Here is a 16,648-nt window from a genome sequence, read left to right on the forward strand (position 1 = left end):
TACCTGGCTTATCCAGCTTGTACTTAGTATACTCGGCCGGGTTAATGTCGATCTGGCGGTGGGTGCGGGGCAGTGTTGTGCTCGGTGTCGGTGCCGGGCTCTGGTGGCCGGTGAGAGCTGCCATTGCCGATCCTGGTACGCCACCCGGACCAGCTTGGGTCAGTTCCAGCAGCTGTCGCATACGCCGGACACTGGGCGAGCGAATTGACGACGGCCCGATATGTTGCGAGGACATAGACCGTACCGGCAGTGATGACATCCGCGGACCTCCGGCACCGGTTAGGTTATGTCGGTCCAGTGTGCCGCCAGTGAGCGCCGTTCTGCTGCTGTAGATGTGTTCGGTGTTCTTTAGTACGTCATGAATGTTTTCGGCGGAACAAGAGAACCGATGCGCTCGCTGTTGATTTAGGATGTCGCGCGATGCTCGCATTTGTTCGCAGATAGCAGAACTGCTGGGTGCTCGTCGCAGCCAAGCTCGGTATTCATCCGAGGTAAAGATCGATGGACTGGCGGTCAAACGCTGGCGAAGATCTCGGGGGTCCCTTCGGATGGGCAGTGAGTACTCGGGAGCTGAAAGATTTCCGTCGTTTTCGTCCTGCAGACGGTCAGCGATACGGCTGCGGAGACCCATACGGGACCCGGGTCGATCGCGTGGGAGTGAGTTAAACTTGGCGAATTCTGGACCACCTCCAAGGGCTTGGGTGCTGCCTCGAGCTATCGTGTTGGCCATGGCTGGGTGGTTGTAGTAGTAGTAGCTAGGCCGCGGACCGATCGTGGCTTCCGTATCGCTGGAGTAATCCAACGCCGGACGGGAGCGCCTTTGGAGGGATCCAGTGGCGCCCAGTGGCGATGGACCGTATTTCGGTGTGCGTGATGACGGTGGAGGTTCGTAACGTCCGTAGCGGTCAAGTGTGCCGCCGGCGATGGGAGCTGCTTGGACAAGGTCAGATTTTAGGCTAGACCGAAGCAGTGCGTGTCTCCCGAGTGATTGGTAGTCTGCGTATTCGACTCGCGGCAGGTGTTGATCGGAACCGCTCCGTGGAAACCTTTGGTGGGATTGCGACATGGTGACGCCGGTTCCGGCAGACATGCGTCGGTTGGCGCTCGGGTAGAACGAGTGCACCTTTTCGGCAAGACTTTCTAGCGTGCCAGCGTTCTGATAGTACGAGTGCGAAGTTTGGAAGCCGTGCGTTCCCTTCGGTTGTTCGGTGATGACCGATGGCGGTGGTGGAGGTTTATAGCCCCAGCTGGGTGTTTCCACTGACTGGCCCTGTCGGGGACCGTAGTACATGTCTAGCTGTTCGCTCTGGGGGCTGTAACTGTTGATGCCCAGTCCCATACGGGAGTGAGACTGGGTCATTTCTCGACCGTCTCCCATTCGACGCACTCTGGTGGATCTCGATGAACGTGGCGCCCGATCCGAATCATCCAGATCGTCATCCCTTAGGTCTCGTTTGATGACGACCACTGGCGGCGGTTTTTGCTCCGGGCGCGACATTTGAGGTGGCCCTGGAGAATTTGCGCCGCGAGATCCACGGCGCTGGCGGATGGCCAACACCAGTCGTCTGGGTATGGACATAATTATGACTACATCGTCCAGTGACATCCGTGTGACGTCCACCAGGTTGACGGCCAAAATTTCGTCTCCAACCTGTTGAAAAGAGAGAGAAATAAGAAAATAATGCGTTATGTCTGTTTGTCTATACTGATGCAGAGAGCATACAGTTAGTTGAGTTGATTCAATTCGATTTATTTATTGGAGGCTTCAGCTATTTCAGCTATTTACGGAACAAACCTTAAAAGATTTGTGTGGATACCGGAAATACAGCGTATTCAAGAACTCTTCCAGAGTTTATACATCAATATCTCCAATATTGACATCAGTATCTGCATGTTGTAGACAGTGTTGGGAAGACTTAAAATCTCAAAAATCATGGACGATTCAGATTGATTTAAAACACGTCAGGCTTATCTCCTAAAAAATCCCTTCGAATATCATTGCAGGATGTTTCGAGTTCATCATTTCTCGCTTAGCTTTTCAAAAGGACCAAAGTTAATTTTTTTCATGAATTTAATTTGACTACTGCAATCACAAGCTTTTCTATTGGTCTGTTGATTGTAATATTCAAATTTATTCATGAAAAAATGTTACTTAGGTCCTTTTGAAAAGTTAAGCGAGATTTAAAGCAGTGCATGGACGTTCTACGCATAGAATTGGTAAACTATAAATTGCGTCCCATCTATTGATTTGAAACTCTGTGGATTAAATTCATTTCTTGGCAGAAGAGTGAAAGGATGCGATCTTGCATGAATAAAAAGCGAAAAAGTGATGCATATGAGATTACTTGCGCGAGCGAGCTCGATTATTGAGGTTTGAGAATTATTTTTTCAACACCCCGAGCAGCACAAGCCAGACGAAAATGGTTGCAGCAACCTGATTGTGACTAAATCCGGTCACATATGAGTTGCAGTAACCCATGTGGAATATGTGTGCTGCTAGGGACTGCACAGACAGGATACAGACTTACGCGGAAGGGAGAGATGCATTTTACGCCAAAACTTTATTTTTGCCTTTCTCGTACAAAGTTGTACCGAAAGGCCATAATGTTATATACTAATTGACTCAGCTCGACGAACCGAAGTGTGTGTATGTGTACAAATTTTGTAGACACACTTTTTGGAACGTATCATTACCCGATTTACTCGCAACAAGTTGCACTTGACGGCGACTGCGGTCCCATTATTTGCTATTGAAAATTGGCCCCGTCGTATATTGCATTTCGGAAATATTGAGAAATCATTGTTTTTTTTCCCAAAGGCCCCCCTTGAAAAAAAAAATCGAAATCGAAAAAAATTATGGTGCTATCACTATAAAAATAGGGTGGCCCATCATATATTTTTTTTTATTTTACGGAATACTAAAATGTAATGTTCTACAAAGTTCTAGTGCAGCTTAGGCCGTTACTAATTAACTTTTTATCCTACTGGTCTCCGAAAGGTCAAGGGATAATAAAAAATAAATATTAGAATGAAAAAAATCAAAAAACTCCTCGGATTTGTTAAAGAATGTTTTGAAAATCCTCAAAATTATCCGAATTTTATTTTGTTGCCCCCTCAAAATATTATTTTTTGGCAAAAAAAATCCGAGATGGGAGACAAAATAGATTTTAAATATTTGTATCGGCCTTATTTCAATAAATTTTGCCAAACAAACTTTTTCTGTAGCTCTTAAGTTGGCTGATTTAGTAAGCGGGCTTGGTAGTCATATGGCTACTGCTTCTGCCTCATACGCAGGAGGTCGTGGGTTCAATCCCAGGTCCGTTCCATTCTCCTACTTTGTGTCTTTCTCTTTATTTCTCATGTTCTAGCAATCGCTAGAACTGGAAATGGACTTCCATACCGTTTCCATTACTATTCCTATACCTTCATCTTGAGTATTCTAACAGTAATCTGCTAGAATTGGAAATGAACTATAGAACTCGTTTCCTACATCCAATTAGAAATTCCATCAGTTGCCTTCTCCTATCTATCACATTGGCAGCTCGTTAACCAAGACGGACCTCTGCCTCTCCAACCTAACCCAGAAATTCCAACAAATTCCGCATGAACTCGTGGCAAGTGCAGAGGTATATTCGGCTTGCAGTGATTGCATCATCATTTCCTCCCCTTCCCTACATTGACTTGCATTCTGACGTGGCAGCCCAAGTAACATTTTAAGATTTATCATGCTCTATAAGAGGTTTTCATGACCAGTTTCTAATAAAACTAGTAACTCCACCAAAACATCTTCATAACATCATTAAGATAGCCTTCCGGCCTAATGGACCGATTTAGAAGATGTTATTAAAACCGTATTAAGAGTAGTAATAAAACTGCAATAAAACATTGTATTGAATTTGTTGATACTCTATAAGAGATTGTCGTGACCATCATAAGAGTAACAATAAAACTGTTTCAATTTCATATTATGGATTATGTTTATTGTCATTCCAATGTTTTTGTTTTTATTTTCACTAGATAACAATGTCCCCTATGTAAAGCTGATGTGTTGAAAATAATGCTTCTGATTTTACTTGTAATGGTTGATGTTGAAAATGAAATATTATTTAAGTGTTTCATACAACAAAATGACATGCGCAACCAAATTTATCGTGAATATTGAGTTTGTAGAAGCTTAAAATCAACGCGCCTTGAAATTATCGAATAATCACATGAAAATAGGAAATTTAATAATTTTCCAAACTACTCAAAATAACTCAATTTCAAATAGTTTGTTATAAAGTAACCGTGCTTTTAGCAAAAAACCTCAGAAATAATTTAATTCCACCAATAAATAGTGTATTTGATCGTAATTGATGTAGTTTTTCAATCACGACTATGACGTTGATCATTATTTCAACATGGCGATTCCTTTTTATGAAAACAAAAATTCTGGCGATAAATAGCTCAATGGCTTTTGTGATAACTTCAATAATTCTCCTTGGTTACTTCATGACCGTTTTAAACTTGTTATAAAACTTTGTCATGGTTACACTTCCCGACAACAGATGGCCTTCGGTTCGATAACATGTAACCTAGTGGCTGAGGCGGGAAGCACTTTTTCATCCTACGGGCAACGATGCCAAATCTGTGGAAATTAAAGCTCTTGGCGGATTTGCGGATCCGTATAAGAAATCTACGAATGCTAATAATTTCCTGAAGTTAGTGAACCTACGAATATATGGAATATTACCCATTCGTATTTTTGGTGTAATTCGTAGGAATCAAATATGTGTGTATGTTACAAGGGCAAATTCTTTAAGCAGGAGGTCATGTGCATGAGGAAAAATGCAAAAAATATTCTCTTCTTCTTCGGCTTTTCATGAGAAGCCGCAATCCAATTAAGTGCATATATTTAACAGCATTTCATATGCATGTGTCTCATACCCTAAATCAAAATTAAAACTAACAAAAGAGTTACAGTTCAATCATTTTCAAATAACTCTGCTCATAGAACATAATTACTTTTAACAGAAATCGAATTGTTCTTGCCAACCTTTATTGGTATTATTGGATAACACCGGAAATTCTTATAACCAGGAGATTTTTTACCTGTCGCTTTCAAGTCATTTTTTTATTTCGGAAATGAGAAGCATCTCTAGTTTATCAGAAACACATGTCACTCACATTATGTCGGTAAAGATATGCTAACCTCATTATGCGTTTTATTGCATGATTCACTTATAAGTTATACAGCAACACTGCTTTCAAAATTCAACATGGTGAATAGATCGAGTCACGTTGAGTAGTTTTAAAGCAGTGACCCAAACTGGTTTTATGACGCATTTCAAAGCAATAATAAAACTATTATTAAAACTTCAAAGCTAACAAAAAGTTTAGTTTTAAAACATGGTTTATAAGAGTTTTATGGATATCTCAAGAGTGATATAAAACCATAGTTCGTTAGCATTGTTTATGGCCACTATAAAACAATAGGCTTTAATTATTCCCGCAATAAAACCTTATTAAAATTCATATAAAACCCAACGGTCACAGAATTGTTACTTGGGAGGCGCCAGTATGACCTAACAAATTAGATCACCAGTACTTGTACATTGAAGATGTGTGCTAGTCCCAAGCAAACATCTGTTGGTTCCCTGTGCAAGAACAGCTGATCTGGTCATAATGGAGTAGCATCTACGAGCAGTCAATCAAGCTCAAGCTCTTAAGTTAGCTGATTTAGAGTTTTCACCTAGTTGGATTAGGGTGCCCCTAAAAAAACATTATTTTCTATCTACTTTTGTTTTGTTTTCGATTTTTCAGAAAAGCCCTCTTCGGGTGACTTTAAGAGCCAAAAAAAAATGCAACTTTTGATGTGTAAATATGCTCAATATCTTTTGCCGATCAAAAGCTACAACCGTTTTTTGTCAAAATTACGTTTTCTTCAAATTGGGGCAGACCAAAAAAATATGTTTACATGATTTGCTTAGTTTATTTTTTACGAATGTTTTCAGAAGGTGAACTTTGGATATTTGAAAAAGGATAGTGGAATTGACAAAACTTGAGATAAAAAAATAACATATATGATAGCATCATGATGATGGCCTCACTATTTCGAAAAACTTTGAAGATCAACAATTGTTTAAAAAAAATATAGTTTTGGACTGATTTTAGCTTAGTAGGAAGGACTTCCAATAGAAAACTTCTCATAGACACTTCGGGTTTGGATTTGAACTGTTCTTCTTCTTCTTCTTCTTCTTCTTCTTCTTATTGGCATTACATCCTTCACAGGGACATTGACAGGATTTAAACTGGTGTGAGACTCTTTCCCTTTTCACTTGTCATAAGACGAGTTTGTACAATCCCATCTGTTGTGAGAGCTAAATCCTGTGTGTAGTGACTTCATCATTGCACCCTCCCGGGTTTTGAAGTTAACAAACGGAGAGTAACACTTGTGAATTGTTTAAAAACATGTATGGATAGTAAAAGTATGCCATCTCATTCATAATGTTGAATCAATCATTAGGTTCTGTCTTCACTATTCTTAACTTCGTGGATGCTTGGTTAAGCTCAAACACTCACTTTTAAATATGAGCTCGAAGAAACATTTGATTGAAAAATGATGTTCCTGTGCATTAATTCAACCATAGACGGGACCAACACATGTGAAGCATTTTACATCAGTTGCCCAGCAGCGCTTTTTCAAAGTTCAAGTTGGGTTCATTATATTCCGACTAACATGCCCGGATCAATAGTAGGTATTCAATACTGGATTACTGTTAATAATCGAGGATCGTTAATTTAGTCTTAGTTTAGACATCAATTCCGTTTACCTTCAATAAAAATGCCAATGCGAGGGTGTGTTTTCTACTTATCAGCGACAGATACTTGCATTCTGGGTAATAAAACTCCACTGCTTGACAGATATGGCACGGCAAATGCTGTGTAAAGCGTACCATTGGAACTTCGCGTACCTGAAGGAATAAAATAGACCCTATCTCACAGTCCTTAGCCTCTTACCCAGCAACTCCTACTTCTACCTCCCTATGGTGCTGGCCGGGATACGAGCAACCTTAGGGAAGATCGGGTAACCAACCCCGGTGGGAATTATGGTAGTTTGCTGACAGGGAAAGGGGGGTTTGCTCCTCTCCGGAGGTGCAAATCTTACTGAGCGTCTGCTCTCCATGTCAGCATCGGCTCACAACAGCGTCTGTTCTCCATGTTAGGAGCGGCTGATCATCGTCCGAGTGCCACCGAGGGACTCTAAGTGAAACTGTGCACCATGGTCCACCGGGAATAAGGTGTCAGGCCCTGCAAGCCAGCCTTTAAAAAAACATACGCAGTGAACAATCAACAAGAGAGTACGGACCGGAACCATCGACGAAGACCACTGCGACGGAAAGGGACTAGCGATTGGAAACTCGGTTCGTGGTACTGCAAATCTCTCAACTTTATCGGGAGCACACGCATACATGCCGATGTGCTTAAAGATCGTGGATTCGGCATCGTAGCGCTGCAGGAGATTTGTTGGAAGGGATCAATAGTGCGAACGTTTAGAGGTAATCATACCATCTACCAGAACTGCGGCAACACACACGAGCTGGGAACAGCTTTCATAGTGATGGGCGATATGCAAAGGCACATGATCGGGTGGTGGCTGATCAATGAAAGAATGTGCAGGTTGAGGATCAAAGGCCGGTTCTTTAACTTCAGCATAATCAACGTCCATAACCCACACTCCGGAAGCACTGATGATGATAAGGACGCATTCTATGCGCAGCAGAAACGTGGGTACGACAGCTGCCCAAGCCACGACGTCAAAATCATCATAGGAGATTTGAACGCTTAGGTTGGCGAAGAGGAGGAGTTTAGACCGACTATTGGGAAGTTCAGCGCTCACCGGCTGACGAACGAAAACGGCCTATGACTAATTGATTTCGCCGCCTCCAAGAATATGGCTTTCCAACACAGCCTCCCGTATCGGTACACCTGGAGATCACCACTGCAAACAGAATTACAAATCGACCACGTTGATTGATGGACGGCACTTCTCCGTCATTATCGACGTTAGGACTATCGTGGCGCTAACATCGACTCTGACCACTATCTGGTGATGGTTAAACTGCGTCCAATAATATCCGTCATCAACAATGTTCGGTACCGACGACCGCCGCGGTACGACCTAGAGCGACTGAAGCAACCTGATGTCGCCACTGCATACGCGCAGCATTTCGAGGCAGCGTTGCCGGAAGAGGGTGAGCTCGATGGGGCCCCTCTTGAGGACTGCTGGAATACCGTCAAAGCAGCCATTAACATTAACGACACAGCGGAGAACAACGTCGGGTATATGGGACGAAGTTGACGGAACGATTGGTTCGACGAAGAGTGCAGACAGATTCTGGAGGAGATCGCGCGATCGCGCTGCAGCAAGGTACCCAGCAGAACGTGGAACATTGTAGACGGAAGCGGAGACAGCCTTTTTCAGGAGAAGAAACGCCGCCTGGAAGAAGCGGAGCGCGAGGAGCTGGAACAGCTGTGCCGTTCTCAAGAAACACGCAAGATCTATCAGAAGCTCAACGCATCCCGCAAAGGCTTCGTGCCGCGAGCCGAAATGTGCCGGGATATGGATGGGAGCATCTTGACGGACGAACGTGTGGTGATTGAAATGTGGAAGCAGCACTACGAGGAACATTTGAATGGCGCTGAGAGCACAGGCAGTGAAAGTCAAGGCAGCGGAGGAGATGACTACGTCAGTTCAGCGGACGATGAAAGCCAACCAGCCCCCACCTTGAGGGAAGTTAAGGATGCCTTCCAACAGCTAAAGATCAATAAAGCAGCTGGTAGGGATGGTTTCGGAGCTGATCTTAACAAGATGAGCCCGGAAAAACTGCACACATGCCGGAACAAACTGATTGTCAGAATCTGGGAAACTGAACAAATACCGGAAGAGTGGAAGGAAGTGGGCATATACCCCATCTACAAGAAAGGCGAAAAGCTGGAATGTGAGAACTCACATCTTCCGTCGTCTGTCACCAATAGTGAATGAGTTCGTAGGAAATTATCAAGCTGGCTCCGTTGACGGCCGCTCGACAACGGACCTGATCTTTACTGTATGGAAATCCTTCAAAAATGCCGTGATCACCAGTTCATTGATATCAAGGCGGTATACGACTTTATGGACGGCCGCGGGCTGAAAATCTCAAAAATAAAGATAAAAAAAAAAAAAAAGACTTTATGGACCGCGGAGAGCTATGGAAAATTATGGACGAGAACAGCTTCCCTGGAAAGTTTACCAGACTAATCAAAGCAATGGTGTATGGTGTGCAAAACTGTGTGAAGATTTCGGGCGAACACTCCTGTTCGTTCGAATCGCGCCGGGGACTACGACAAGATGATGGAATTTTGTGCCTGTTGTTCAACATTGCGCTACAAGGTGTTATGCGGAGAGCCGGGTGTAACAGTCGGGGTACGATTTTCAACAGATTCAGTCAATGTATTTGCTTCGCGAATGACATGGACATTGTCGGCCGAACATTTGCTAAGGTGACGGAACTGTACACAAGCTTGAATCGTAAAGCAACGCAACAAAAGTTGGACTGGTGGCGAATGTGTCAAAAATTGGAAATTGTCTCGATTTCCCTGAGCATACAAGTATCATCGTGTTTGCCTCATAATATACGAATGCAAAAATGGTAACTTGGCTTAGAAACCTTGCAGTTACTAACTGTGGAAGTGCTTAATGAGCACTAAGCTGCGAGGCGGCTCTGTCCCAGTGTGGGGATGTAATGCCAATAAGAAGAAGAATGGACATCATATTTGGACGAACATAGATTGTATATCGTAAGCATGGCCGGTAGTAGCCTAAATATGGGTTGCTATCGGTTTTGTACCAAGTTGACTTTGTAGACCAATTCTTCTGTGCTCTTGAGTGATATAAAATATTTAGGAAATGCGAATTTGACACATCTACACCACGAGTTGATATTGATTTTGTACCGAGCAATATTGAGATGCTAGACCAACTGGACTCAATCCTAGAATGATTTGGAGAACTTAGAACACCCGGTTGGAACATTTTGAAATCATTAAACACGCACATGGCCAAGGGTTGCTATTGACTTTCAATTAAGCCCAGTTGTCATGGAAAGTCAATTGGTTTGAACTCCAGAACGATTTGGAGAACACAGAACATCCGGTTTGGACATATCTAGATCGTAGATGATGCGCATGGCCTCTAAGGTCCTGTATGGACCCCATGGGTTGCTATTGGTTTCGTACCAAGCATAATTGAACTGGTAGATCAAGGCTCTGAAATCCAGAACCTAGAATATCTGTTGAAATATTGTCTGCATTGTCATCATTCATTATTCGTCATCTCTAGAATAGTATCAATACCAATTGGGTACATTTTTGAAGAAACAAAAACTGCGATAAAATCGTTTATGCGCGATATTCGTGAGCAATTTTCGTCCATGTAAGAGTGGCCATCTGACGATCCTTCCTCCGACGATTACAGGATGTAGTTTTGGTCGATCAACAAAAAACTATGAGCTGACAATTATTTTGGGTACATAAACATGTAAATATGGTTGAGAAATGCCTGAGATATTGCCAAATCAAATCCGGGTCAATATGATCCGACAACCGTAAGTGTGAGTTTTTTTAGTACTGTAGGAAGGTGATATTTGTCGAGTCTCCTAATTTTGATTCGGCTGGAAGCTTTCGCGAGTGTTTACAGAGTTTTGTCATCTTGCTCATCAACATATGCATAACGCGTTGCGGTTCATCACATCTCTTCGGACCAGGCTGTACATGAGCTAGAAAACTGTATCAAACGTATCAAAGCTTTTATAGTGCCACTGCTAGTGACTGCGCGGGACCAGTACGATATTTTTTTACGATTTTTCTAGGAATTGATCGAAGCTGGGTGAGATGTCAACCAACCGGAAACTTGAAAAGTGTCACTCTAGCCTTAGTTTTAGCAAAAGTAAGGTTGTTCTGATGAGTCTAACAGAACATCGGTGAGCTCTTTCCGATTTATTTTATTTAGGATGTTTATTTTACATTTTATACAAATATAATTTATCGTCTTATTTTCAACTCCTGCATCTATGAATACTGTTCCGGTTCCGGATAACTCTTGGAATTTCTTTGGAAATCCTGATAGGTAGGGTTACTGCTCCTGGACTTCATCTTATAGTTCCGATATTCATCCCACGAAAAACATGGCAATGAAAAGGTATTCGATTTGTTTCTTATTTTTGTGATTTTTTTTCAGCAGTAAGCACGCATGTTAGCCAAAAGAAGCGACGAAATTGGTGTAATTTTTCTTTGTTTCGCGATGAATGAGATGAAAAACCGAGCAGCTCCTCTATTTCTATTCGAAATTTCCAAATTTCTTCGTAAATTAGTATGCTTTCGGAAATACCTTCAGCAATTCCCTTAGAAATTTCTTTGCAAAACCTTTCTAAAATCTTTAAGGTTTTATTTTGGAAATTTGTTTGAGAATTCATTCTGAAATTTCTCCAGGAATTTCTTTTTTTGAAAATCCTTCAGAAATTTTTCCCACTCCAGGAATTCCCTCCATTTAGAAAATTACGCCATTAGCTTTTTTTTGTCATTCCTCCAGAGATTTCTTCGGAAAATCAACTGAAGAGACCTTTGTAAATTGATCCGAATATTTCCTCTTGTTTTAGTATAACCACACAATTTTCTGGGTGAAATTATAAAAATATACCTAAAAGGAATTTCGGAAGGGGTTTTTTCAAGGAATTACTGGAATTTGTTTGAAAAAATCCTGGAATATTTGCTGAAAATCATTAAAAAAAAAAAATTGGGAGTTCCTTTTTCAATTTCAGCAGGAATTCATAAAGCAATTTCCAAAGAAATTCATGAAGAAAATAAATAAAATAATTATTCTAAAAAAAAATTTGGAAAGTTTTCCTGAAACAATTTCCGTATGTATTCTTAAATGAATTTCTGAAGAAGTTTCCGTAGAAATCCCAAACACATTTTCAATGGAATGAATCACTAAAAGAATTACCAAGGGAATTTCTAAAAGAATTTCGGAAGAAAGGTATTTTCAAAGGAATCTCTAGAAGTATTTCCGAGGAAATTCGAGGACTTTCCAAGGATTTCATAAAGAAATTTCTGAAGGATTTCTCGTAAAACAATTTCCGGCCTTTCGGCAAGAATTTTTTGGATATTTCTCCAGGAATTATTTCTGAATGTCTTGGGATTTCTTTCAATAATCTTCCAGAAACAAAGCAACAAAGATAAATCCAGAAATTTCTTTGGATATTCCTCATAATATTCCTTCGAAAATTCAAAGAAGGAATTATAAGAAAATTTCGAAAGATCCTTCTTTTAGGATTTTTTTCAGTACCTACAACACCTACGGAAATTGTTTTAGGATTACCTTTGGAAATTCCTTTAGGAATTTCTTCGGAATAAATTTTAAGAACTCTGCCAGTACTTTCTCAAGAAATCCCTTTGGAAACTCTAAGAAAAAATTCTTTAAATTCCTTCGAAATTTCCCTCAGATATTTCTTTAGAATTTTCTGCAGGATTTCTTTCGAGAACCCTTTTAGGTATTCCCTCGGTCATTCGGATTTTTTTTAGCAATTCTTACAGAAATTTCTTTAGACGTTCGGAGATTGTTACCGACAGAATCGGTAACAATGAAACGTCTTAAAATTAGTTAGTTAAATAAATAAATTAAGCGAGATGGATCAACTAGGTCCGAGCTCTATGACAGACAAAGAAAAAAAAATTATGATAAATTGCCGAAAAACGAACATTAGTTAAGAGAAGTATTTGAGAACCCCTGAAAAAAATAAATTTAAATCTAGTTCATTCAAAATCATGATCCCTCGTTATATGACATTTTGCCGAGGAATGGAGGACTTTATAATGGAGCAGGATGATGGAGGGGGTGAGATGGAAGGTGTCGAGGATGATGGAGGGAAGAAGAGAGATGGCGCTCTTGAGCACGAGACTTAAGTCCGGGATAGGAAGCCAGCCACACGTTTTGTGCAATAGTTCCAGACAGGTTGAAGTGGGTGATAGAATTGAAATAAGTTGATTTGATTTGTTTTCGTTAATTCCTTTGCGCATTCTTTCGGGAAGCTTTTCAGAAAATCCTTTAGAACTTTGTTTAAGAATCCTTCGTAAATTTCATTTGGATATTATTTTAGAAAATTCTTCGAGAATTCGTTAGAAATTCCTTACGAAATTTCTTTATGAAATCCCATAGGATTTCTATTTTCTTCAATAATTTTCCGGGTGAACTTTTTCAACAATTCCTGCATAAATTTTGTAAGGAATCTTACATTGGAATTTCTGGAGAAATTTACAAAGGCCTTTCAGGAGGTTTTACGAAAGAATCCCTGGAGGAATATCCAAATGAACTTCAGGGGGAATTTTATGAATTATTCCTGGAAAGGTTCCCGAAATAATTTTTGGTGGATTTGCCGGAAAATTTTTAGAAGAAATTTCTGGAGGCATTTAAAAATGTATTACAGGAACAATTTCTGAAGAACAACATGAATAGATTTGGGACAAGAGTTTCTAAACGAATTTCTGAAGGAATTTCCTAAGGAATTTAAAAAAAATAATGGGAAGAATTTTCAAATGAATTTCTAAACAAATTCCTAATGGAATTTTCTTATAAAATTTTAGTTTTCTACAAGAATTCCTTCTGGAATTCTTTCGGGAATTCTGCGAGGAGCTTCTCTGGGAAATCCTTCTAAAATTCTGACAGCAGTGAAACAAAACCCTGTTTTGAATCTGTAATTAAGACTTGCAAAAAAAAAAACAAAAATATCGGGATTTCAGTCGTTCCATCATCATACATCTACGGATATTCTCAAGAATTTCTTAGGAATTCACTTCGGGTGTTGCTTAGAAAAATTTCTTCAGTAATCATTCAGGTGATATTTCATGAATTATTCAAAAGTTCGTTCGGAAAATCCTCCCCCAGAAATAAATTCGGTTAGTCACCTAGAAATACCTTCAAAAAATCCTTAAGGAATTCTAATTATATTCTAAGAATTGTCTAAGAATAATTTTAGAAGTCCCTCCGAAATTTCCTGCAATACTTACAGAAATTCCAGGAATTCCATCGGAAATTCCATACCATTGGCTGGCGTAACTCCGCTGGATTTTCTTTCAGGAATTTCCGAACAAATTTCTAAAGGAATTTCTGAAGAAATTCCTGAAGGAATTTCCGAAATTCTTGAATTTCTCCAAGATTTCCATCGGAATTTCCTTCAGCGATTCTTTCGGCAAATTCTCAGAAAATTACTTTTGAGATAGATAGATTTGTTTTTCTCCTTATAAAAAATACTTCAGAAAAAATTTCTTCAGAAATTCCTCCCGAGATTTCTTTGAAAATTCCGTCGGAAATTATTTCTTGAAGGCCTTCGGATATTCCGAGATTCATATAGAAATTTATTCAGGATCATTCGAAAATTACTTTAAAAGTTTTTTTTTCGTAAATGTCATCTGGACATTCCTTTGAAATTTCCTTTACAAACTCTTTCAAAAATCCCTTCATTATTTCCTATTTCATTCTTTAAAAAATTCTCGAAAATATTTCTGCAGGAATTTCGGAAGGTTTTTCTGGAAGAAGTTTCTAATGAATTGATTCTTTCATTTAAAAGGAATGTCTAGGGGAATCTACAAAGGAATAGCTGGATTTATCTCCCAAGTAATTTCCATTTCTGGAAAAATCCCTAGACTATAAATACTTGGAGGAATGTCCAAAGATATCCTTGAACAAATTCATTATCGGAAAAGCCTTCCGTTGTCACTTCCGTTAGCAATTCGTTCGAGAACTCCCAAGGAAATTTTTGAATTGTGGAAGGTATTTTTGCTGGAAACTCCGGAAGACTTACTGGAGAAATTTCCAGAATTTCAGATGATACTCGAAAGAATAGGGGAAATGCACCGGTTTTGGTCAACTTAGTGCCGAATTTGGCCACCCCTGAAAAATGCATATTTTTCCAAAATAATCGATCAGTTGAAAGCAGCGTTGAAGGGTGAGGGATATATCTCTTGTTGGAACTAATAAAACCCTTGCGAATTGGTTTATTTTTTGGAGTTATTCGCAAAATTGGCCAAATTAGGAACATGGCCAAAACCGGTTCCCCTACCTGAAATAATTTCTGAATTGGATGTTGCACCTTCACACTGTCATGACGCTACAACAGATCTAGGGGCAAGAGGATAGGGGCAAACTAGGCCAAGTAAAAGCCAATACAATGTATTACAAGTGAAAGCAAATAAATGGCTCGTTTACTTCGGCGATGGGTTACGGTTTATTGAACCTAGTTCTTGCTGCAGATTGAGTATATGGTACCGTGGGACCAGTACTATCAGCAACCAATACAGATTACTAAATTTATTTATTCTCATGTCTCATGCGCCTCCTGGACTGGGAGTCGAAGCGGAGGTGACAAAGCCAGCCTCGGACTAAAAGTCTCTTCAATAAAGATTTCAAAAAAAACGTCAAAAGGAACATCTTTTATCGAGATATTTCAGTAGATTCTATTGAAACAATTGAAAGCCTAGAGATTTTTTTCAATAACTTGGACGGACAGATAAATCAACCCAAAATTTCATTTAAAAATAAATACATTTATTAGAACCTTTATTTTGTGATTTAGCGTAATGGCGTCTTCGAGACATTTTTTTTAGTAAGCCGACGCGGTTCTTTGAAGGTATTCGGCCTTATGATCAATCCCCTTAAAAGTAAGATCAAAAATTATTTTTTTCCTCTTTACAACATGGAAGGTATATATCTTCGCGAGAGTTGTAGCAAAAGTTCTCCTGAAAAACTTTGTCGAAGACACCAAGTCCGTAATTTCATTACTTCTGGAGATTTATTGCATTTTATGCCAACAAGTTTTGAACTTGTTCGATGCATAAGCATACAATCATATGGAGACGCATGGTGCATTGGTTCATCAACTCCCTGTGGTGGGTGATTGATTTCTACCTTGCAAAGTAGGAAATGGTTTTTGATGAAACATTACTTACATTCGCTTACAACTCTACAGTTCAGGTATTAATTTAAAGTTCATTACTTGTACTTTGTTATGCGTATGAGATTGACTGCCACAATTTGCCCGGTGTCAAGTAGCAGTTAAATCAAATATGACTAAAAAATCCAATAAAACTGTTATAACTTTTTTATTTTTTAAGTTTTTAAGTCACAATAGCCACCCAACGGCGTATTTTAATATTATCTAAAACTTTCTAGAACATGCAAAAAATGTAGAAATGAAAATGAAGAAGATATGATAAAAAAAAACCTATTTTTAGGGGGTTGTCAGCATAAATCGTAAAACATCTCCAAAAGTAACGGAATTACGAACTTGGTGTCTTCGACAAAGCTTTCTAGGAGAACTTTTGCTACAACTTTTATGAAGAATCAAACTTTATATGTTGGAAAATATAAATTTTTTATCTCACTTTTAGGGGGTTGATCGGTAAGCTGAATACCTTCAAAAAAGCACATTAACTTACTGATTACATGTCTCGAAGACACCATTACGCTAAATTGCATAATAAAGGTACTTAGCTTCGGGTAAATTGTTTGCATGTGATTAAAGGCAAACTACCTAGTGCTAGAATAGTATTTTTATTGAAAATTGGGTTATTGGCC

At 39.7% G+C, this 16,648-nt stretch overlaps 1 protein-coding gene across 1 annotated transcript in view; it reads right to left on the minus strand.

Moving 5' to 3' along the window:
- LOC134203412 (rho GTPase-activating protein 100F) overlaps window positions 1-16,648 on the minus strand; it is a 230,238-nt gene that overhangs the window by 25,665 nt on the left and 187,925 nt on the right. The window contains exon 6 of the mRNA XM_062678289.1: window positions 4-1,651. Coding sequence (XP_062534273.1) covers window positions 4-1,651 — 1,648 coding nt within the window. The remainder of the gene's footprint in view (window positions 1-3; window positions 1,652-16,648) is intronic.

Source organism: Armigeres subalbatus, chromosome 1 (genome assembly GCF_024139115.2).
Source record: "Armigeres subalbatus isolate Guangzhou_Male chromosome 1, GZ_Asu_2, whole genome shotgun sequence".
Lineage (NCBI taxonomy): Eukaryota > Metazoa > Arthropoda > Insecta > Diptera > Culicidae > Armigeres > Armigeres subalbatus.